Source organism: Alexandromys fortis, unplaced genomic scaffold (genome assembly GCF_014885135.2).
Source record: "Alexandromys fortis isolate MF-2015 unplaced genomic scaffold, M_Fortis_MF-2015_v1.1 scaffold_17, whole genome shotgun sequence".
In the NCBI taxonomy this organism is placed as follows: Eukaryota; Metazoa; Chordata; class Mammalia; order Rodentia; family Cricetidae; genus Alexandromys; species Alexandromys fortis.
Window position 1 is genome coordinate 17970619 of NW_026067896.1, and position 25156 is coordinate 17995774.

Sequence of the window (25156 nt, forward strand, 5' to 3'; positions counted from 1 at the left end):
GGAGAATGATATTCAAAGCAAATGGAACTAAGAAACAAGCTGGTGTAAGCAATTTAATATCTGACAAAATAGGCTTCAAGCCAAAACTAATCAGAGGAGATACACTACATACTCATCAAAGAAAAAATTCAAGAGGACACCGCAATTTTTTATACTTATGCAGCAAACAGTGGCACCTAAGTCATAAAAGAAACACTATTACAGCTTAAATTACACTCAGCCCTCACACGCTGACAGTGGGTGACATCACTACCTCACTCTTGCCAGTATACAGGTCATGGAAAGAATAAACAGAGAAATGCTGGAGCTAATTTATACCATAAACCAAATGGACCTAACAGATGTTTACTGAACATTTTACCCAAACACAAAAGAATATACGTCTTTCCAGCACCTCATAGAACTTTCTCTAAAACTGACCACATACTCAGACACAAAGCATGTCTCAACAGATAAAAAAAAAAAGTTGAAATAGCATCTTGCATCCTGCCTACCCACCATGGATTAAATAAAGCTGGATATCAACAACTACAGAAACAACAGAAAGCTTACGGGCACATGGAATAGAACATCTCGCTACAGTCAATGAAAAAACGGGTCAAGAGAATTAACAAAGAAATTAAAACTTTTAAGAATTGAATGAAAATGAAAACACAACATACCAAACTTAAGCGGTACAATGAAGGCAAGTCTCAGAGGCAATTTCATGGTGCTAAGGACCCACATTAAAAAAATTGGAGTGTGCCAGGCAGTGGTGGCATACATCTTTAATCCCAGCAATTGGGAGGCAGAGGTAGGCGAATCTCTGAGTTTGAGAGCAGCCTGGTCTACAAAGCAAGTTCCAGGACAGTCAGATCAGTTACACAGAGAAACCTTGTCTCGAAAAAATAAAAACAAACAAACAAAAAACAAAAAAATTGGAGCGATCTTATACTAACAGTACCTGAAAGTTCTAGAAAAAATAACCCTCACCCAAAAGGAGTAGATGGCAAGAATTCATCAACTTAGGAAAGAAGTCAATAAAATAGAAACAAATAACCACAGAGCAGGGAGAATATCCAAATTAACAAAACTAGAAATGAAAAGGGGGGTGCACAACAGACACTGAGGAAATCCAAAAAAATTAATTATAAGGGACATACTTTAAACCTGAACTCCATCAAGTTGGAAAATCTAAAAGAAATGGTTTTCTTTTCCTTTCTTCCTTCTTTTCTTCCTTCCTTTTTTTTTTTTTTTTCTTTCTCAAGACAGGGTTTATCTGTGTAATTGCCCTAGCTGTCCCGGAACTCAATTTATAGACCAGGATGGCCTTGAACGCCACTTGCCTCTGCCTCCCAAGTTCTGGAATTAAAGATGTAGGCCACCACTGCCTGTTGGATATTTTTTTTGATACATGCCACCTACCAAAATTAAACTAAGATCAGATAAACAATTTAAACAGGCCTATTACCCCTACTGAAATGGAAGCAGTCATTAAAAGTCTCCCAACCAAAGAAGGCCCAGGGCCAGATGGCTTTAGTGCAGAATTCTACCAGACTTTCAAAGAAGAATTAATAACAAACTCTTCAAATTATCCCACAAAATAGAAACATAAGGAACATTGCCAAATTCATTTTATGAGGCCACAGTCATCCTGATACCCAAACCATATAAAGACTCAACAAAGAGAATTACAGACTGATTTCCCTTATGAACATGGATGCAAATATTTTCAATAAAGTACTTGCAAACTGAATCCAAGAACACATCAAAAAGATTATCCACCATGATCAAACAAGCTTCACCCCAGATTTGCAGGGGTGGTTCACCAAATAAAAATCAGAAAATATAACCTACCACATAAACAAACTGAAAGACAAAAACCACACGATCATTTCATTAGATGCAGAAAAGGCCTTTGACAGAATTCAATACCCCTTCATTCTAAAAGTCTTGGAGAGATTAGGCATACAAGGGAAATACTTTGACATAATGAAGGCAGTTTACAACAAACCCATAGCCAAACACCACCTTAAATGGAGAGAAACAGAATAATTCCACTGAAATCAGAAGCAAGACAAAGCTGTCCACTCTTTCCGTACCTATTCATACAGTATTTGAAGTCTTAACGCGAGCTATAATACTACTGAGGAAGATCAAGGGGGACACAAATTGGAAGAGAACAAGTCAAAGTATCTTTATTTGCAGATGATACGATAGTACACTTATGTGACCCTAAATTTTTCACCATCTAGCTCCTATAGCTGACAAGTTCTTTCAGCAAAGTAGTAGGGTAGGAAATTAACTCACAAATCAGTAGCCCTCATATAGACAAATGACAAAGGGATTGAGAAAGAAACCAGGGAAATAATACCCTTCACAATAGCCTCAAAAAATAGAAAACATTTTGGGGTAACTCTACCCAAGCAAGTCAAAGACTCACTGAAAGAAGGAATTAAAAATAGTAGAAAATAGAACCTTTCCCCATGCTCATGGATTGGTAGGATTAATCAGAAAAAAAAGGTCATCCTACTAACAGCAATATATAGCTCCAATGCAATCACCAATAAAATTCCAATGCAATTCTTTCCAGATCTTGAAAGAACAATTTTCAGCTTCCTGTAGAAACACAGAAAGTCCAGGATAGCTAAAAACAACCCTGAATAATAAAAGAACTGCCGGAACTATCACTATCCCCAACCTCAAGTTGTACCACAGAGCTGTAGTGATAAAAACAGCATGATTTAGCACAAAAACAGATCAATGGAATTGAATTGAAGACCCAGACATGAATCTATACATAATCTATGGTCACCTGATTTGTTTTTTTAAATAAAGAAGTCAGAAATTCACACTTGAAAAAAACCATCTTCAAAAAATTGACCTGATCACATTAGATGGCTATATGTAAAAAAATCGAAATAGATCCATATTTATCACCCTGCACAAAACTCAACTCCAAAATTGATCAAAGACATCAACATAAAACCAGGTACAAGAGGAAGTGGGGAATAGTCTTGAACTCATTGGCACAGGAAAAGGCTTTTTGAGCAGAACATTGCTAGCAGAATTAATAAGTATGGTCTCATGAAACTGAGAAGCTTCTGCATGGCAAGGGACACCAACCTCAGGATGAAGGAGCAGTCTACAAAATGGGAAAGGATTTTACCAACTACACATCTGATCGAGACCTAATATAAAAAATATATAAAGAACTTAAACTTGATATTAAAAAAGAGCCTAATTAAAAATGGGGTACAAATCATCATGAAAGATTCTCAAAAGAGGAAATGCAAATGGCTGACAAAGATATGCTCAACATCTTTTGTCATAGGGGATATGTAAATCCAAACCACTTTGAGATTTCATCCTACACCTGTCAGAAGAACTAAGATCAATAAAACAAATGACAGCTTAAGCTGTTGAGCAAGTACAGAAAGGGGAACACTCCTCCATTGCGGATGGGACTTAGAACGTGTATAAACACTGTGGAAACCAGTGTGGATGTTCTTCAGAAGATCAGAGCTGATCTACCTCAGGATCCAGCCATACTACTCTTGGGCATATATATCCAAGGGATGCTTCATTTTACCTCAGAGACACTTGCTCCACCATGTTCACTGATGCTCTATTCATAAAAGCCAAACACTGGAAACAACAAGTTACCCCTCAATGGAAGAATGAATAAAGAAAATGTAGCACATTTGCACAATGGAGTATTACTCAGTTGTTAAAAAAGTTAAATCGTGAAACTTGCTAGTAGATGGATGGAATTAGAAAAAAAATTCTGTGTGAGGCAACAAAGACTCAGAAAGACAAATATACTACGTATTTGCTTATATGTGGATGTTAGCTGTTAAGTCAATGATAAGAAAGCTACAGTTTATAGAACCAGAGGTTAGGTATAGAGTAAGGGACTGGGGGTAGGGATCGATCTTCCTAGGAAAGGGAAATAGAATAGATGGTTATGGACGGAAGGATGGGTGTGACTGGAATGGGAGGACCAAGTAGGGACGGGGAGGGAAGACAGGAATAAGGGAGGTAGTATGGGGGAGAGAACTAAAATTAAGGACCATTTGAATGGCATTATGGAAGTCTAATATAGTAGAAGTTTCCATATATATACATACATGAAGGTGATCTAAAAGGAATTCCCAAATAATGGAGACAGAGCCCCAACTGGATATCTCTTATCAAAAAATGAAAGTTCCAATACCAGGGACAGGGCACACCTAATTGGGTTGTTGACCAAAGGGGTCCCATTAGAAACCCCAAACAACCCAGGCTATTGCCCAGGCTATAGGTTGGTATCCACAAACTGATGGCAAGGCTCTGTTGAAGACAACACCTACACACCATTGAAGATGGGGTAGTCCAGCAGATGCCCACCTAGAGCGACCACTCTAGGTAGATACCATTCTAGTATGGTTGGTTTCGGTGGGACTCTGTGTGCTACCCTTTCCTTCCTGCTCGTGTCTCTGAAGACACCGCCTTCAGCACTTCAGGATGATGTGGGGTTTTGCTCTCAAGTCCACATGCTCAAGTGGAGTGCCCTGCTGCTCAGGACTACCGTTCCTGCCTTATTCTCAGTCCCTTTGATGTCACACATTCAAATTCAACTTCTTGCTATCCACGTCATCAAAAGCACTTGCTATCCAAGTCATTCCTTGAAGCAACTTGAGTACCTCCTTCTCTCTCTCTTTTGAGTGCCCCTCTTTCTGCCATCATTTTTAGTGACTCAAACACCTGGCTATTAACTACTGGGCCCATCATATTCAGTGATTTTCCTTCCCTGCCCCTACTGTCACATGACTACAACAGTATCTAATGTGTGAGTCTACTTCTATTGCTACTTCCTTTCTTTTTAGTTCATAGCATCTTGATTCTGTCAGTTCTTCAGGACCATTGACCCAAGCACTTTGTTCTTCCTTAGCTCCTTAGGGTTGGCATTGGTCATGGCAACTTCACTCACAATGTGCAAGTTCAACAAACCTTTCTCTTTCGATTCTACTCCCTTAAAACTGCACCACTGGGTGAACTCCTTCTGTTGCTTGTGCCAAGCAGGTGAATGTGATCGGAAGACACACTCACATATATTTGTCTTAGTTTATTAAAAATAATTTTTTTTGCGACAAGTTTTCATCCATCCCAAGCTAAGGATGTCTTTGAACTGATGATTCTCCTGCCTCTACTGTGTGCTGGGATTACAGGTGTGTCCCACCCTGCCCTGTTTATACATTACTGGGGAATGGACGGAGGGCCTTTTGCATGCTAGGCAAGTACTCTACCAGCCAAGTTATACTCCCAGTCCATCCAGTAAGCAGCACCCCTCCATGGTGTCTGCATCAGCTCCTGCCTCCAGGTTCCTGTCATGACTTCCTTCAATAATGAACAGCAATGCTGAAGTATAAGCCAAATAAACCCCTCTCCCCATCTTGCATTTTGGTCATGGTGTTTCATTGCAGCAACAGAAACCCTAAGACAGATTGTATAAGAACTTTAAAATTTATTTATTTTCCTGTCTCTTCACTTGTCTCTGCTACAGTGTTTCCTCCTCAGTGTGACTAGAATGTTTGAAAATCACAGTGACAAAACGTTCTGGAGTTGGTAATGGCTCTACAATTCTGTGACTATACTGAAACCCAGGGAGCTATATGTCCTGAAATGAGTGAATCCTGTGCTAGACGAATTGTATCTCAAGCAAAACATTATAAATCAAATCTGTCTGCCTATATTCCCCTTTCCCTGCCTCATTTCTTTTTTATCTAATTAGAGATAATATAAAAATAAAAGCAGCTATTTTTGTCCCGTGATTCATCTTCTTCTTGACCCTTGCCTGGCTTTTTAAATTCCTCCATCAGTGTTTCTGTCATCTTCTACCCAGTGCTTAAGGCAAGTCCTTGGTGTTTCATCCTTCCACATTCTATAAGGAAGCAGATGTCACTGACTCTCCGTCTTCCCTGTTGTTCCATCATCCTGCTCACATCAGCACCATCTCCTTTCCTGCAGGCTGCTTGTCATGCTATAAGGTGGAACCCATTGTTTTCAATGCCATTTCCTTGTGCCCAGCCACAGACAAGTAGAGCTCTCAGTACCAGATGTCATAAGACCAGGCCCCACTTTAGTCTTCAGGCTCAACTTTCTAACCCCCTGTTCCAGATCAAGGAAAACTTTCTCAATCTCAGTTCTCTTTACTCCAGGTCTTTGGCCATGGTTGGTCGGTTGGTCTGTCTGTCTGTCTGTCTGTCTCTCTCTTTTTTCTTCCTCTTTCTTTCTTCTTTCTCTCTCTCTCTCTCTTTCCTTTCTTTCTTTCTTTCCTTCCTTCCTTCCTTCCTTCCTTCCTTCCTTCCTTCCTTTCTTTCTTTCTTTCTTTCTTTCTTTCTTTCTTTCTTTCTTTTCAAGACAGAGTTTCTCTATGGCTTTGGTGCCTGTCCTGGAACTAGCTCTTGTAGACCAGGTTGGTCTCAAACTCACAGACATCTGCCTGCCTCTGCCTCCTGCGTGCTGGAATTAAAGTTACGCACCAACACCTCCCAGCTGCCAAGTATTTTTCTAAGCAAATGTCATTGCTAATCAACTCATGATAGTTTTCACCTTCCTTATCCTGCAAGGTTTCCCTCCCTACCTTGAGTTCCCCTGGTCTCAGCACCATCTCTTGCTCAAATGCAGTGAGTTCCTTGTTTACCAGTCAGCTTCTTCACTAGAGAGCTTCATGAGAGCAAGGCCATGCTTGTCTTGCTCACTTTAGCTATGGTAACCCATCCCATGTAACAATTTCAAAATATAACTGTTACTCGTCCAAGTCCACATGCATCCTTATCTTAAATCCCATGGCACTTGTGGCCTGTAGTTTTTTTTTATGTAACACATCACTATGAATAGCCTTTCTCTCTCTGCACAGTAAACATCAGCAGGCAGAGGCTGATGTAGAGGCCCACCAAGGGTGTATTCTGTACCTGGTAAGTCTCAATGGGGCGATTTTCCATGTTGAGATCCCAGACTTTCACGGTCAGGTAGTCTCTGGTCATGATATACCTCCCACTGTGGCTGAACTTCACATCCGAAATTGAAGAGATAATTTCAGAGAAAAACGATCTGTTGCTTGGATCTTCTGGCTCTTCAAAAACTGTAGAACATAAAACAAAGGCAAAACATGATGAATATGACACAGGCTTGTGATCAGATTCTAAAGTTCGGGCCAGACAGAGCGCTAACAGTGAAATCAGAGTTTCTATGTAAGGGCAGGTGTCTGTAGAATATAAAGAAGTTGCCAACAGGGTTAGCTCCCTGGAAACAGAAACAGAAAAAGAAAAACAAAACAAAACAAACAAACAACTAGTGAACTGGAAGATTACCGTGTTTTCAAGGGACTGGCATGGGACCTGTCTCACACTCTCCTTGCTGGGACACTGCCTGTCTGAAAACCCAAGATCTGGACCATGTGCCCCCCCCCCCGGATGTCATGTGCATTCCCATATGTGGAGACATCTTAGAATTCCCTTTTTAAATTTTCCTTTCATCTCTCCTCTTTTCTTCCCTGTCTCTTCTCTATTTCTTTTTTTCCTGGTGTTAGTGATCAAACCCAAACAAAGTCTTAGGTATGCTAGGCAAGGACCACTTAGCTATATCCTGAGACCATGGAGTCATTTCACATGCTTAAACATTTTTTAGTTTTTTCTAAAACATGTAACCTATATTACTTGAAACAATAATGCAAAAGTTAGTGGTTTTACATATAATGATGTATTTATGAATCATACCACAATCTAAATTCAGATGCTTCTATCAGTTCCCTTTCAAAAAAGACCTTTTATTTCCCATTCCTATAATTCTAGGTAAATACTTTCTGGGTTCTTTATGCTAGTAATTTCACATCTTATGCAACCACAGATCATAGGGCATTCTGTGCCAGACTTAACATACCATCCTATTTTTAAGGTTCATTATGCTGTAGCATGTTCTTTGCATGGCTAAATCCCTGCATGGAATTGCAGGATTCTGTTGACCCACTGAAAAGTTGATAAACATTCGAGCTGTTCCCATTGATACAAACAATGGCACTGTGAATATTCACGTACAGCTTTTTGTACAAGGACGATGTGTGTTTTCATTTTTTTCTTGGATTGCGATGTAGAAAAGCTTCAGACTGTCTCAGGTCTAAGGTCAGGTTGCCCTTTGTTTGGATGACATAGGTGCCTCTGGTGTCCTTCTATGTAAATCTAAAACTTGGAGTTTTAGATTCTCAGGATCTTTCTTGCTGGCGATTCTGTTTCTAGCCTATGATTTTTTCCTCTCTTTTTCTTTATTATTGTTACACGGATACATACATATAATTAAACACAACCTCCTTGAGTCCATTCAGTGTTGTTGCTGGAATAGGCCACCTCTGGACCATCACTTCCCAACCATCTCTTTGGTTTAAATGTCTCATTCCAGTGCCACCACCACCTCGGCTTTGATGATCTTGACAGATGAGAGGAGGCGAAGGTTTGCTTGTGATGAGGAAGGAGCAGACTCAGACTCACGCACGGGTTTTACATTGCTCACTTCTGCCGACTTCCCTTCCATGGAGAAGCACAGCTGGCAGGCTCTTCCGTTTGGAGAAAAAGGTCGACTATTTCCCACAATGGGGACACAACTGGCAATTTCCATAAGGAGTGAGGCAGATGGCAACTTTGCTTTGGAGATCTGCAGGCAACAATTCTGTCTCTAGAGAGAAAAGGCTTACCGACTGAGATACAGCCAGCCATTTTTACTACACAGAAAGTTCAATAGTTTTTCTCAACGAGAGAATTGGCCCACAGTTTCCCCCCAGAGGGTAAGAACTCCCTAGGGTTGCCAGCATCAGCCTTTGTCCAGCTGAGAACAGTGAGAGAAATGGTTTACGATTTAGTTGGTGCCTACTGTACTTAATATGCTTAGTGTCCTCATTTCCAGTCATGGGTTAGAGATTGGGAATTGAGACCATATTTACCATTGGAGGATTCAGACGTGGGAAACAGTGAAGTCCAGTGGTTTAGTTCTTGTGATATGCTTTTTATACACCCTTTATGATTCCACAAATAATTGTTCCTCAGTGAACACTGCAGCCCCATGGTGCCTTGCACAGCCTGGCGGAGAATAAGTGTATTGTGGAATAATCTCATTGTATTCTGTGAAGCTGTGTCTTTGCCAAGGTGCCTACTGATTGGTTTAATGAAGAGCTAGATGGCCAATAGCTAGGCAGGAAAAGGTTAGGCAGGACTTCTGGGCAGAAAGAGAAGAGGAGGAGCTGAATCTAAGCACTGAGAAGATGCCAGGGGATATGCAGAGGAAGCAGGACATGCAGAAGGAGAGGTAAAAGCCACGAGCCATGTGGCAACCCATAAATTAATAGAAATGGGTTAAGTTATAGTTATAAGAGCTAGTTAGAAACAAGCCTAGCCTAAAGCCGAGTTCATAATTAATAAGAAGTCTCTGTGTCCTTATTAGGAACTAGTGGTCAATAAGTTTACTACATAAGTGAATGCAGAAGACATCATATCTGCCCCTAACTTTTACATTTGTTTTTTCTGAGACAGGGTTTCTCTGTGTTGCTTTGGAGAATGTCCTGGAACTAGCTTTTGTAGAGCAGGCTGGCCTCGAACTCACAGAGATCCACCTGCCTCTGGCTCCCGAGTGCTGGGATTAAAGGCGTGCACCACTACCACCTGGCTTTTACATATGACTCTTAAAAAAAAGATTTCTTATATGTACTTTCCTCACAGATGTCTGAAAATAAGCATTCAAAGCCAACACTACACATGAGCCCCAAACTTCTTTTGGGGGACTGGGGAAAGCTTAGTGACTAAAGTACATGCTGCACAAGAATGAGGACCCCTAAACCTGGATCCCCAACAACCATGTAAAAATCTGGAGGTGCAGTGCACATCTGAAACACTAGCCCTGGTTATGGGAGAGGCATTTGGAAGATCCTGGGGCCTTGGGGCCTTGCTGGCAAGGCAGTTTAGCTGAAATGGTGAGCTTCAGATTCAGTGAGAAAACCTGTCTAAAACAATAAGAGAGAGGCGGGGGGGGGGGCAAGGTACACCTATAATCCGAGATAGGTTGCTGTGAGTCAGAAGAGGCCAGCCTAAACTACACAGAGAGATCCAAGGCAGCCAGGGCTTCATAGCAACAGTCCCTTTCAGAAATCAAGAAAGGGCTGGAAAAATGGCTCAGTGGGTGATGGCACTTGCCACCAAACCTGAGGATCTGAGTTCAAACCTAGGAACCCACATGGCGAATGGGAGAACTCATTCCTGTAAGTGGCCCTCTGACCCCAACCTGTGTCCAGAGCGCACATCTCCTGTTTCCAATAAAAGTAAACATTAACAAAAACCAAAGCAGCAAAAATAAAACCCTATTCTTTCAGCTAGAAGACTCCAAAATACACAGCAGCTTTACACAGAGCGAAACGATGAGACAAGGGGAACTGGAAGCGATCAAGAAGCATTTAATGTTAGAAAACACTTCGGGCTCTGGAGGCTTCTGTCACAATAATTCAACTCTGCCCCAAGAGTGCAAAAGTAGCCTATGTAAGAAGGGAAGAGATGAACACTCGGACCAGCTCAGGGACACCAAGCTTTCTGTTTCATACCAGGCTACACTACCACCACCACGCACAGCACATGACCCTAAGTCGACAAGTACTGGGGACCCACACGGCACCCAGAGCACAGAGGGTACAGAGATAGCAGCTGGGTTAGATGAGTGAGCAGGAAGAGCCAGGTTCCCGTGCTCCTCCAACAGGGAATGGGCCTTCTTAGTTATTGTGACCAGGAGTCTGTGTCAGTTTTCATTGGAAAGTGTGTTCCTTTTATTCCCCCCCCCCCCTTTGGCAGACAGAGAATACTGACACTCTACCCTCTAAGATGCTCACATCCCATCCCATGAACTTGCACTGTGTTGTAGACAAGGGCGGCTGAGACAGTGAGACAGTAAACTGACCGAGTTTAAGTTGGGAGAGTGATCTGGGTGTAATGGTCGGTACTTGGGAATCCCAGAACTTGTGAGAATGAGGCAGGAGTTCTAGGCTAGCCCAACCATGGAGACGACTCAGTGGGAGAGCATGAAACTGCACAGCACCCAGCCATGTACTAGCTGAGTGATCCCAGAGCAAGGCACCCCCCTGTTCAGATGCCTACAGACAGTCCCCACTGTCTACAGCCAAGAGCCAGCCCACCCTAGGCCTTAGGTCAGAACGTTGGCATTCCTGCAACATTCTTTTAGGGTCTAGCACTCCACTGAGGCCTATCTGGTCTACTCATCTGCTTCAGAGCCAGGCAGAGAGCGAACAAGATTAATATACGCAGACAGGCAGCAGAGACAACGAGGCTGCTTGACCTGAGTGTTTATACCCCAGAGAAATGGCAACTTCCCCTTGGCTCTGTAGATTGCGGCCAGGCAGAAAGAAGGCGGCTCCCACATACTCAGTGTTTGTATCTGAGATGTCTGTGCTCTTTTCTGGGAGATTCCTGATGTTTTTAATGTTAGTGATCAAATATAAGTCATCCGCGAGCCACACAGGCTCTAGCTTGTGACCCATGATTGACAGGCTATAACGGCGCTGTGGATGTGTATGTCACATTGTGCACGTTTTCACTTGCTCTTTGTTCGTTTCCCATCTGCCTTTGCTCTCTTCTTTCTTGCACTTGAGATTCAACCTTCAGGGCCTTCATGAACCACCCAAGTGCCTGTGCTGTCTCCTTTTCAACTTACTGGTAAACTTGGCGCAACTTCAAACTTGTATAGATTTTGTGTGTGTGTGTGTGTGTGTGGCACAGGTGTGCTCTTGTGGGTGGAGGACAGGGGTCAATGTCAGGTCTCTTTCTCTATCACTCACCACCTTATATATTGAGACAGGGTCTCTCACAGAACCTAGTGCTTACTTATTTGGATACTGGCTCACTGACTGTCCAAAAAGCTCCAAGGATTCCCAGGGCTGGTATTACAGGCATGTGTCATTGTGACCAGCTTTTTGTGGGGTGCTAGAGATCAGAGTCAGGTCCTCATGTCTGTGCCTCAAACACCGTGTGTCTCAGTCACCTTCTCACCCCTCCTATGGTTTATAGAAGTCTGTATGTGTTTTAGATCCACGAGGAGATGAGGAAGGTTCCAGTTCAGAGAACAGGCTTCATGGAAAGTAAGTATTGGGGACAACAACAGCACCCGTCAGCTGCCCAGCACAGCACGGAGGAAGACTCAGTTCTGCTTCATAGCTGAGGAAACAGGATGGAGAGACTGAGCCCCACAGGACCCCATGGTCCCTGAGTGCACATATTATAAGGGTTCACTAGCTCCGAGGGTGGAACCTCCTTGTGCAGGGGCCTCAGCTGGAATCTATGATCTGAAGAGAAGGGGAACGAGACCCTGTGCTCTGCTTAGCATGGGCCTGTCAATCTAAAGCTGACATTTGGGCTAGCATCCGCAGAGAAGTTCATTAACTGTGGGCCCGTTTGTCGTCCTTTCGTGAAGAATAGTCGTTTATTAGCTAAGCAGGTCTGGTCCCTTTTTGCGAACTGCCATTCTGGAAGGATATTGATTGAGGGGGCTCTTTGAGCACATTCTCTCCAGCAGGCAGCAGCCATAGGAGGCGGCTCCAGTCCAGACAAGATGATGAGTTGGCAGTGGGGGTCTCGACAGGAGCCTAATGAAGAAATCTGCTAACAGGCAGGCCTGGCTTTACAAGGGCTTGCATTGGTCTTTTACCCCCATTATACTCCTCTCCCTGCAAGGCAAGTGAGGGCCAGAGGCCCACGGGGGTCTTATCCTTGTCTCTGCGCAACGGTACTTTCCTAAAGCCAGGGGTGCCAGGGGCGCCAGGATCAGGATGGCAGTGTCCTCAAGTCCTTGGAATCCTGCCACACAGCACAGGTTAGAGACTCGGGCTTCTCTGCACCACCCCCTTTCCCCACAGAAAGAGCTCTCTTTGCTTCCTCCTTTTCTGTCTCTGATAATTTGTTCCCAACAGGAAGCTTCTTGCAGCTGTTCCACGAGCAGCCCCAGCCCCCTAGGGAGTCTCTGCCCAGGTGGAGGAGATGGCGAGTGAGTGGCCCGTTATTAGGGGTGATCGCTGGGAAGCCGGTTGTCATGGCACCGTGGAGGCTAGGGCTGCACTCTCAAGCTGTCCCTGCTTTCCAGGATTTATACATAATCATTGCTAGGAGAGGCAGACACACGGAGGGGGGAGAGAAGAGCCGAGTCCTGCTGACAGCAATCTCTTTGTAGACCAAGGTGAGCAGTTCAAGCTGAGCGGGGTGGTCCTTCTCATCAGGGAACAAGCGCTGCCAGGACCCTGTGTGGGCTGGTCACAGCCTCACTGTCTTCTCATGGCTCCTTGGGATGCTCGTGTGTTCCCAGAGATGATTGTCTACAGAAATACATTGTTACTAATCCACTAACAGATACGTGTGTGGTGTCCAAAGAGTGCCCAGGTTGAGCAGTGACATTGTTACTGGTAAAAAACTCTAGTGCTGTGTAAGAGGAGGCAGGGGGACTGTTCCGTGTCCTGCTAAACTCTTATGGAGGTGAAATAAGGAGACTCAGAGTTGCCTACCACTGGTCATTGAATTGAGGGTTGACTCTACAGCCCACTACTACCTCCCCTGTGATCTTGCTTCTCCTCCGCTGATGATACTGAGAACACACACTTTAAGGCATTCCATATGTGTGTGTGTGGACTTGTTCCAGAAACATGAACTTGAGCTAATCCAAGTCTTAAACCTTGGGTAAACAGCCAAGCACAATGGTTCATTATCTCTGTGTACTCACTAAGCACAGCTAATGAGTGGAGCCATCTCTTTGTGGATTATCATAATGCACCAGGGACAAATATGGAGAACAGTCACCAAATTCAGTAAGCACCCACTACCCTTCTCCCACAGCTCCAGACACACTGTCATCATAGGTTCTTCCTTCCTTTCCCATTTGTCACTTTTGCTGTTGCTGTGACCAAACACTTAACCGCTGTGGGGAGGGAGGATTTATTTTGGCTCATGGTTTGAGAGGATTGTGTCCATTGTGGTGGGAAAGGCATAGTGGAGTTCATGGTGGTGGGAGCATTCGTCTGGGACTTCTCACTTCTCTATGGGCCAGGAAGCAAGACAGGAAGTGTTGGCACCAATTTAGCTTCTTCTTTTATCCCTTTTCATTCATCTGGGGCCTCCAGTCCTCCCTAACTTAACCACTCCTCAGACAGATAAGCATGTCTGGAAACACCTTCCCAGATGAATCCAGAGGTGTGTTTCTAGGTCCCGTTGTATTGACAATGAAGATCATCCTACATTTCCTTCCCATCAGTGTGCTTTAACACAGGGAAGACACAAACGGTAGCTGTCACTGGACTAAAGGCTTTATCCTTCAGTCGGCACTGCTGTTCATATGCTCTCTTCAGTGTTCGAGGCAAGTCCTCAGCAAGACCCATGGAAACGGATCCATACGGATCCATGTTGTGTTGAGCTGGGCCTGATGCTACATGCTTGTAATTCCGGTACTTGAGAAGCAGAGGCAGGAGGATCAGGAATTAAGGCCAGCATTGGTTACACAACAAGTTTGAGACTAGCCTGGACTCCAAGAGACCTTGTTTCAAAAATCGGAACTAATCAGGCAAACAATAAAACTCATAATGTGTTGATTTTTCAAAAGCCAGACTCTTGTACAAACGCTTACGCTCTCTCTAGGTTTCTTAGGTAACCTGTCTTACGCGGCTACATCTCAGGCCCAGGGAGGCAGAGATGGGTTATTTGTCATATCACTATCATTATCATCAGTGTTCACTCATGGGTTTCAGACACTGGTTTGAATTCAGCTTTCAGCTTCTTGTTTTACTGAGCTTGTTTTTGTGGGCCCCAGTTTTCCCACCTTTATCTCTGGCTTCATGGACTTTTGTGAACGACCACCAAATGTTAATAAATGGTGAATGTTCGTTGAGTGCCAGACATCGTCTCATTGAATCCTCATGATGGTCACAGCAGGCCCTAATGCTGACCCCATCTTATACAGGTAGACAGATACTCAGGCTTGGAGAAGTTCAGTAGACGAAGCCCGGGTTATCTACTTGGGCTGGTTTTAGCCCAGAACCAACACTAATGACCACTATGATGTACATATATATTTTCTTCATTCTCATTAGAATCAGGTTTCCAAGCCATAGGATTCTCACAAACGTCGATGGCTGGCCTTTGAGATTTGTTGTGATAAACCTCAACAGAATACAAGGAAGCCACCTGCTAGCTTCCTTGGATTTAAAATTTAAAATTTAAAATTCTCTAAAAGACAAAAGCCTTCTTAGCACCAGGCATTGCCCAGTTGGGTTTTCTTTCTATTCTAGCCTTTCCCCCTCCCTTTGTCCCTTGATATCCTTTCTGGCCTAGAAACCATTACTTTCTTCTGTGAACAATGGTGTCAAGATCTGGTTAGGACACAAAAGTCAATGAAGAATATATATATAAAATATGTTGACCCATCATCTCTCTGGGGTACTAGGCAGGTATAGAACACCCTGAAAACATCATTAAAGATCAATATTAATTGATTAATTTAACAAACAAGCTTTCATTTTGATGTTGATTTTTCTATAAAGAAGTAAAAATGTTGAGGAACAGGACAGTTTGACTCCCCAAAGGGTAGCTAGCTGCTAGACCCTCCTCTGGTGTCCTAGATGCTTTGAGCAAAAGACTGCCAACCAATCACATAGATGAATGCTTTTTTTAATGCCAGTATCATTTATTTTCGAATGCCTTGAGGCATTCAAACAATAACAATATTCAACAATAAGAGCTGCTTGCTCCAGCTCCTGAAGGAGAGCATCCCTGCCTTGGACTGTTTCATATGGTTTGTGGTAAACTTGCTGCTTCCATAAGCCTTGGCAAACTGTAGCGGATCTTGCAACTATTTCTATGGGGGTCAGAGGGAAAAACTCTTCCCCTGTTCACCTAGTGGGTGGATTGCTGTGCTTGGTATACAAGGACAAGGCTGTGATTGGTGCAAACACAAACATTTATCTGGATGAAAAGTTTGTTTTGATTGGTACGAACTTTCTGTCTATTGAAGTGGGATTTTTAGACTATTTAACGAGCAAAACGGATGGGGGATAACATCCAGGACTGCTTATCGTCGTAATGTTTTTTTTTTTTTTAAAGTCTCCTCCCTTCTCCCCTTCTTTTCTCTCTTTTCTTTTTCTCTCTGACTCTTTTTTTTTTTTTTCTGTACTGGGGAGTAAACATAGGTCTTGGTGCATGCCAGGAAAGTGATCTACCACTGAGAGATTGTCTCATTCTCTGCAAGTGTTCCCCTTTCTTTCTCCCTTCCTTCTACTTCCTGTAGAACAGGCTGTACTGGAATTACAAAGAAAGAAGTGGTAGCCGGGCCACTAACAGCTGGTGGCCAATAGACCAGCCAACAGAATCTTACTATGTGGGTGGCTATATGACTATATATATATGGCTATATAAAGGGTGGGAGAGCCATGGAGAGCACCAGAGCTATAGAACGGACCATATGGCCTTGACTCCACTGAGGGGTCTTGACGAAGGCCAGGAGAGCTGCAGCACAGCACTGGCTGACAGCAGCCTCAGGGGCTGCAATGATAACAGTTATAGGGTTAGAAGCAGCAGAGGGGTTATTAAGGGTCAAGGTCTAAGAACAGCAACATTGGCTGCTGTCAAGGTGAAGGAATCTTGACTTCCAAGGCGTGCACAAGAGTGCTGACATGTGTTACCATAGGACTAAAGGTCTTGGGACCTGTGGCCTGCATGAGAATTGTAACACCAAAGCGTGTCCCCTGCTGCTGCTTTTGCCTGCCTGTCACTGATGTCAAACTCACAGGGATGCGAACCTTCAAGACCAGCAATGAAGAGCTTCTGCCTTCAGTACAACTTCCTATTAGAGCAGGAGGACCCCAGCCAGTAACAGTACCACCCTTTAAGTTATCTCTTTCTCTCTCTTTCTCCCTCTCTCCCTATTCATCTATCTATCTATCTATCTATCTATCTATCTATCTATCTATCTATCTATCATCTATCTATCAAATAATAATTTTGTATAAGACTCTATTATAGAGCTATGAGATAACTTGGGGGTACAAATGTTTGCCACAGAACTTGAGTTCCTGGAACATAAAATGTGGGAGGGGAAAACCCACTTCCAAAAGTTGACGCTGACCTCCTATTATGTGACACTAATGCATGTGTATGCACACGTGCATGGATGCACACACACATGCAGAATAAATTAAAATGTGAAAACATTAAATCTATTACATAGGTTATTAAAAATTTCAAGAAAGCTTATAGGAAAAAAGTTTAAAATTTAGATATTTCTGAGTTTGGGCTTGTTTGATTTTCCTAGGAACTGAGAAATCTCGTATGCAATGCCCCCCATCACATCCTTTGCTTAAGAATCAGCACTACTGGGCCGGGTGGTGGTGGCGCACACCTTTAATCCCAGCACTTGGGAGGTAGAGGCAGGCGGATCTCTGTGAGTTTGAGTCCAGCCTGGTTTACAAGAGCTAGTTCCAGGACAGGCTCCAAAACCACAGAGAAACCCTGTCTCAACCCCCCCCCCAAAAAAAACCCACAAAAACTCACAAAAAAACAAAAAAAACCCTAAAATAATCAGCACTATTCTAATAACATTTTTACACCCATAGATCAATGGATCACTGACCCTCAGCAGAGAAGCTTTTCGTAGTAGATGCCCCACGAATGGACTCTGCAGAAAAGGAGACCTCTTTGAGTGCTCAGCCTCGAATGGGATGTTTTCCTCCAAGCCCTCCCCTTAGGACTTAGGAATCTCTATGCAGAAGAGGGGGAGGAGAGACCCTCAGGCTAGAGGGACTGGTATTTTGCAGAATCTACAAAGCAGATGCACTTATGAACGCACAGAGACTGTGACATATCTTGAGATATACACAAGACCTGCAGAAGCTCAAGCCAGACAAAGTCCCATTACAGAGGGGGGAAAGCAGTGTGGCGACCCAACCATAGTTGAGAAGCTATTTACAAGGGATACGTGCCTGGAGAAAGGAAAACCAGTTTTCTCCAGTGGAGTAACACTGGGTATCAACCACACTCCAGGGCAGGCTGCATGCTCACGAGCAGCTGGCCAACACAAACTGGACTGCATAGTTTTTAGTGGCTTTTTAAAAAACCTTCTTCCTTCCTTCCTTCCTTCCTTCCTTCCTTCCTTCCTTCCTTCCTTCCTTCCTTCCTTCCTTCCTTTTGTTCCTTCCTCCCTCCCTCCATTCCTTCTTTCCTCCCTTCTTTCCTTCCTTCTTTTTTTTTTTTTAAAGCAAGAGAAATAATGTAAAATTGAGTGGTCATGAGGTCAGGGTGGGGGTCTCGGTGGAGAAGGGGGATGGGAAAGAATACATGTATGAAATTCTTGAATAAAAAACTCATCATTATTATGTTATGAAACACATGCCATTTTATCTCACATTTGATCTCACATCATTCATTCATACACCCAACCAGCATGGTTTAGTGTCCATGCTATGCTAGGTTCTGTCTCGGCTCCTCTACCATGAAGGACTTCCCGAGAGCAACAAGGATGCATTTGACTAACACCAGTTCATAATTCTGTGGCCCGACAATGACAGGAACATGGGAGGTTCTTAACAGAGACCGGCAGTGTTTGGGAACACATCGGATCATTTGGGGATAAAGGCATGCAAAATCACTTTTTAGTCCAGTTATTTCACACAATAGTCAGAGTAACCCTTTGTGTGTGTGTGTGTGTGTGTGTGTGTGTGTGTGTGTGTGTGTGTGTGTGTGTATGTGTGTGTGTGTGTGTCATGCTGGGGATGGGTTTCACGGTGAGGCAAGCACTCTACTATAAAGCCACATGTGCAGTCATTCAGCTTGTACAGTTTGCAGTTAGCATCTGCTGTCCTTGACATTGGGAATCCAAATTTCACGTTCTGCTTAAAATGAACTTTATGTTCAAAACACTTCATCATTTCCTGTTCTGTATTAGCATAAGCCTTCTATCCTGCCACATACAGCCCAATATCGTGTTAATATTTGCTTTGGTTCTCATGTTTTTCTCCCCTAAGCGTAATGATCCCATTTCCCCCCTCTCACATGTAACTTTTCAATTGACAGCTTTGTCTCAATGCAGGGATTTTCAGAAGCCATTACAATTTCAGGATATGCTGGCTGACCCTAGGGTTAAGAATGCCCACACAGAAGTTAATTCCCATTGAAACGCATATACTGAGGTTAAAGATAGAAAAGAGAGTATCATTATGAGCTTTATGGGGTGAGCACTGGCTGCCCGCTGCTGCCTCTGGTCTGTGCTTGGGGATGATGGGAAGCAAGCAATTCAACAGAGAATGGACTTGCAAGATAGCCGGAAAGCTGTTTGAGTGGATGGCGGCACTCACGATTCAGTCACTGATGCCACCTGCTAAGCTGTCAAAACAGAATTATGTGAACCACACGGGGGCTCGAATTAGCCGATATATTTAACACAGGTCAATTACACACATAAGAGATCCCTGCTTCTCTTCTTCACCCTTTCAGTACACACAAGTACTAAGGGTGAAGACATACATCATTTAAAGTAAGAAATAAACCGGATCACTGTTAATGCTCTGAGTAGCCTTCCCTGGATTTGAATTCCTCAGCTACCAGAGCAAACACACACACACACACACACACACACACACACACACACACACACACACTAACCCAAACCAAACTAAGACAAGACCAAGACATCCAGCCAGGCACATCCATGCCTGTAACCCTAGCGCTTGGGAGATCAAGGCAGGACTGTCTGGGCTAAACAAAGGCTATGACCTTTAGGAGTTTTCAAAAGATGGACTATGGATATTTTCCTTTGTTTAGAATGTTGGTTACAAGTTGTTATGGATAATGGTCAGGAGAAAAGCTAAACAAAGGCTAGTAGATTCAAAGTTCTTGTTCTTTAAAAAAAGGGGGGGAGGGTGCCGTGGGACAATGGTCCGTACCCTGTCAATTGTATTTTAATAAAACATATGCTTTGAGGAGTGAAAAAAAAGATTGGTTAAGATAAAAGCTGAGGCAGGGCTTCCAATGTTTCCTAGCAAAATGTGTCAATGCAAACATTTTATGAGTTTTTTTTTTTTTTTTTTTTTTTGCGAATCTTAGCACTCACAGAATTTATGAACCCCCTCCAGTTTCTCTCCTCTCTAATCTTTGCAAACCTAACAGTGAGCCCCTTCATTTAGACCAGTGCTCAAACTGGAACACTGGGGAACATTTTTTGTTTGTGTGTGTGTGTGTGTGTGTGTGTGCACTTTCTCGCGTATGAGCCAGGGATCAACCTTGAGCCATGTTTCTCAGGAACCATCCGTCTCATATTTTTGAGTCAGAATCCCTCATTGGCTGTAACTTGCCACATAGGGCAGTCTCGCTGGCTGGTGACCCACCAGGATTACGAGTATGCACAATCATGTCTGGCTCTTTTGCATGGGTTCTGGAGACTGAACTCAGGTCTCCTTGCTTTCACACTTGCAAACCCTTTCCTGACTGAGCCATCTCCTTAGTCTCTTCAGCCTTGGCTCTCTTTCTGCTTACAAACAGACCTACTAGTTCATACTCCAGGCTGCTCCAAACTGTCCGGTTTGGCATCTCAAGAACTTTCTTGCTCTTCTTGTAATCACTATTTTTTTTTCTGATGCTTCATTCTTAAATGGTCCCTGAATCCTTCCTAGATGTCCCTTCCCCTATTATAATAACAAAGTGAGTCTTTATCAGGGCCTACAGGGCCATCATGTTGCCCAATTTCCTGTTATCTGCACAGATAACCGTGAAGGGTATACTAGTTGTGCAAAGGGGAGTTTGAATATAGCTCCTGCCTCACATGCTCTAAGTCACCAGCTCCAGGCCAGCTGTCCTTCTCAACACAATGGCCAGTCCTTCCCATCCCTGCCCACTTGCCAAGCATGTCCCTCCCCGTGCCTCTGCCTTGCTGCAGCTTCTGCTCCAGGGACTCTCTTCACCAAGTCTGGTGATTTGGTGTTTGATTCCTTCTCTGTGAGTAGATGTTGCATGGGCCGCAGGCTCTATTTTTAGTGCTTGGCAACAGTAAATGGTCACCGGGTACACGAGTCACAGATGATCACAGCTTCACAGACTCCTCCCCATACTCAAAAGTTACCTTGCATTTTCCCAGCTTGAGAAAGCACATTGCAGCTTTTGAAATTATGACCTGTTTACCATCATTTTTTCCTACATTCAGTGCCTAGGAATCTATCTTAACCATAATAAAAGTTAGACATGATAAAGAGGCCTTTTTCCTCGGTCTCTTTCTGCCCCCTCTCTTCTTCTCCCCTCCTCCCCTCTGCAGGAGACTGCAAACAGGGCCTCCCACTTGCTAAGAGCATATGCTATTAGTAACCTAAACCCCAGCTGCTAGAAATGCAGTCTTAAAGTTAGAAACGAACCAACCAGTCAACTTCTTCTTTATGCGAGCCTTTCCCACTCTTCAAAGGGAAGCGCCAGATGCAAACCATCATATTGCATGATTACAGCCATTTGCCTCTTTAGGGGATTTGTTCAGCCCTGTGCTCTGTGCTGAGGGAGTTGTAAACAGAGTCTAGTCATAGGGGACGTCTGACTTAGTGAGAAGAAGCTAAACAGATTAGCGAATACATGGCATTTAGTGTTCAGAGAGGGCATTTCAACTGGCTCGGGAGTCCAGAAGGTCTTTTTGGTCAAATATGCTTTAGCTAGAACTTGAGGGATATGGTGGGAAGAAAGTCGACTGCTAGGGTATCTATCCCCTAACCCCTGCAGTCCTTCTGTGACAGCAGGTAAGACTGGAGAAGGCTATGGTTGCTAATTAGCTGATCTTAAAATGAGGTCGTTCCACTTCACCTGGGTAGCTCTCATACAAACACAAGTGTCCTTAAAAGAAAAGGACAGGGCAGAAAAGGAGGCAGCTGTGTGATGTAAAGTTCTCATTTCCCCATTTCTGGATTCTCAAAGCCTGGGAAGGGAGGCAGTGCCTGAAAGCTGAAAAACTCAAGGAAGTCAATTCTTTCCAGAATGCCCGATGGGAAGACAGCCAAATTTTAGTAGCCATGTCCCATGGCTGGACTCCAGAATGGCAAGATGGCAGCCGCAAGAGGGTTAAAGCCATTGGGGCTTTGTTACAGCTGCTTGGAGAAGCACTGGGTTTCCTGACTGGCCTTTGGAAGGAAGGAATGGACGGGCTACCTTACGACCCTGCCAGCATCAAGCCAGGGACCCTCCCTAGAGACCATAACTGCCAGGTAGTCCCTAAACTCTGGTTTCCTTGAACTCCACTACGAATGCTCGCTTGTGCCTACGACTAGACAACTATGACAGGTAAATTGGCCCGGAGGTGTTCTGAGGGCCAAAGCCACTTGTGACCCCACAGGTGGCCCTCCCCATCTTGCATGTCTTGGTGTGGAGTAGGTAGAGGAGGCTGTAGCCATGTGCAGGTGATGATTTCAACCTCTAGTGCTTTCTCCTCCGAGACCTTGAGCAGAGAAGAGGGCAGGACCTGGGACGGTGTCAACTGCTAATGAATGACACTCGCTTCCAAAATTAATAAGCTTTCTAGTCCTTAGGAAAATCCACTCCACTGCAGTCTTCAGGATGACTAATTGACAAAACTGGTAAATTAATCAAAAATGGAAATGAAGATGGAAGAAGGGGGATGGGATTCTATTTTTACCTGGATGTGGGGCTTGTCTGCTCTGTGGTTAATTGCTGCTAAGCTTGAATGGGGTAGGCGTGTGTGTGTGTGTGTGTGTGTGTGTGTGTGTGTGTGTGTACTCTGTCTCATGTATCAAGGCTGTTTGGCTTTCCTCCAGGTGTGGCGTGTGTCTCTGAGTGTTTGCAATCCTGTCATCAGGAAAAAAGCCATTCTAATAAAGGGCTTTGTTTCTCTAACCTAACCAAGCTCGCCTACAGTAAACAGTGTTAATTATGCCCCAGATCGATACTGAACCCCCTTTGGAGGCTTTAGGATGAATCGCAGCTGCGGTTATAGTTGATGCCTTTGGACACATTCCATTAGGGGCCTGGGGAAGGAGACACAGGTTTATTAGGGGATCTAGTGGCTTACAGAACCTGGGCTTGGCAATTAAGTTTGTAGATGAGGGATGAGAGTGGATTTCACATCCTGTGCAGAAGCTGACTTAACCCTGCAGCCAAGAAATGTTTAGGCTAGGACACTGGGCTGATGTGCGGAGTATAAATTGCAGACCCATGAAATTATCTTTCTGGATACTGAAAAACAATCGCGCATTTTCCCCTGCTAAATATGCAGAATAGTAGTGACTTCTCTGGGAAGTAGACAGACATGGGTTCGAATCTGACTCTGGCCCTGGAATCAGGGGCAAGTTTCTTCATCTCTACATCTTATCTGTTAGCCAGGGCACTAATCTTTATGAAAATTAAATAAAACATAGAAGACTCTCAAACAAATTGCTCATCCTTCCGCATGCCTTCCACCTTTGGAGGGAAACAAAACTGATGTTTTGGGTTAAGCATCAAGCTAGGCTGTTATCTTAATGAGGCTATTTACTAAAACATTTCAGTATTTAAGACCTGCGGCAGTATCATCTTTACTTCCTCAACATAAAAAGGCCTGGTGGCCCCTAATCACGGTCTATTCCAGACATATTTACATGCACTCCAGGACTGAAGGCTGAGTAGAAAGTCTGACTTGGTGGCATTGAAGGAAGGGATTCCTATGGCCTTGATCTGGGCTATAGTCTTCCCTTGTAGAAGGGCCCACTGGGTAGAAAAGGACCACAGATCTCAGGCCTGCTAGTGGAGCTATTTAAGGGGACTGAGGCTTCTAGGTGCTTGGGCTCCTTCCTTGGGACCCTCCATGACTACTTGGCTCTCCTGTAGGTCCTGAGTACAAGTCAATCTCTCCCAACGGAATGGGATGGCCGGAGCCAGGCAGAATGGAGGCAAGCCTGCTAGAACCACAGGGGAGCAGAGGTTCACTTGAAGGACTGACCCCATATTTGTGGGTGATATGGCATCACATGATTGAGTTCGCTCAACAGAAGCACACTACAACATGCCAGGCAGGACACTCCTCCTTTACTTTACAGTGAAACGCTGCCACAGGACTAAGTCTCATGTTCATTTTACCCAGTCTATCTTCGTTGGCATCACAGAAGCATTCAGTAACATTGGTCCTGGCACCTTTCTGAGGCATTCTCCGTGCTTTGTTTATATACCTTGGCTTCCTCCTACCCCTGGAAACTCATCTCCTACCTCATTCTCCACACCCCGTTGTTCAGTGTTGATTGATATCCACTGGCCTTGGTTTTGGGCCTGCACTCTTTTCTACCTGTACTGTGTCCTTTTAGTAGAATCATTCTGTCCCACCTCTTGAAACACTATGAGATGCTTATGACCCCTCAACTTCATCCTTGTAGTGTAATGTCTTCCTGAGCTTCTAGATCAATGTAACTAAGACCAACAGACTTCTCTAATTGGATGGCTCCTAGGCACCTATATCTGTAGATAGTTAAAGAGGTAGTCTTAGTCTTTCTACAGCAAGCCACTTCCCTCTCTGGCCTCCTCACTTTGGTATCTTTCCATTGTTCCATCAGCCAAAAACAACACATGACTTCACATTTCCCCCTTCCAGCTGCTTCCCCATTTCAAATCTCTTGTCAAGTCCTCATAGTTTGACATTCCGAGAGGACCACACCTATATTCGCTCCTCGGTGGTGGCTATCACTTCTTCTGAGACAATGGAAGGAGTCTCTAGATCGGTTTCCTTGCTCTTAGGCTGACTGCCCCATTTTCAAGAAGTCTTTTAAGGGCATAAACACACTCCATTGTAGCTGTGTTCTGAGTATGTGTGTGTGGTATTCATCTGAAGGGGGGCATGTGCACGTATGTGAAGCCAGAGGTTAATGATGGGTGTCTTCCTCAAACACTTTCCACTTATATATCGGGGCAGGATCTCTCAGTGAACCTGGAGTTCAGAGGGTCAACCAGTCTAGCTGTCTAGCATGCTCTGGTTTCTCTGTCTGCCTTCTGAGGGTTGAGGTTACAGGCAGGGCGCCATGCTCACCAAACACGTACATGGTACTATAGGGGATCTGAGGTCCAGGTCTCATGCTTGGGTCACACAAGCACTTTATCCAGGGAGCCAGCTCCACACCCCA

General features: G+C 44.0%; 1 protein-coding gene across 3 annotated transcripts in view; it reads right to left on the reverse strand.

Annotated features, from left to right (window-relative positions):
* The window catches only part of Ppp2r2b (protein phosphatase 2 regulatory subunit Bbeta), a 248686-nt gene that overhangs the window by 7662 nt on the left and 215868 nt on the right, over positions 1-25156 (reverse strand). For all 3 annotated transcript variants that reach the window (XM_050163446.1, XM_050163439.1, XM_050163453.1), the window contains one exon: positions 6936-7105. In XM_050163446.1, the coding sequence (XP_050019403.1) occupies positions 6936-7105 (170 nt within the window). The remainder of the gene's footprint in view (positions 1-6935; positions 7106-25156) is intronic.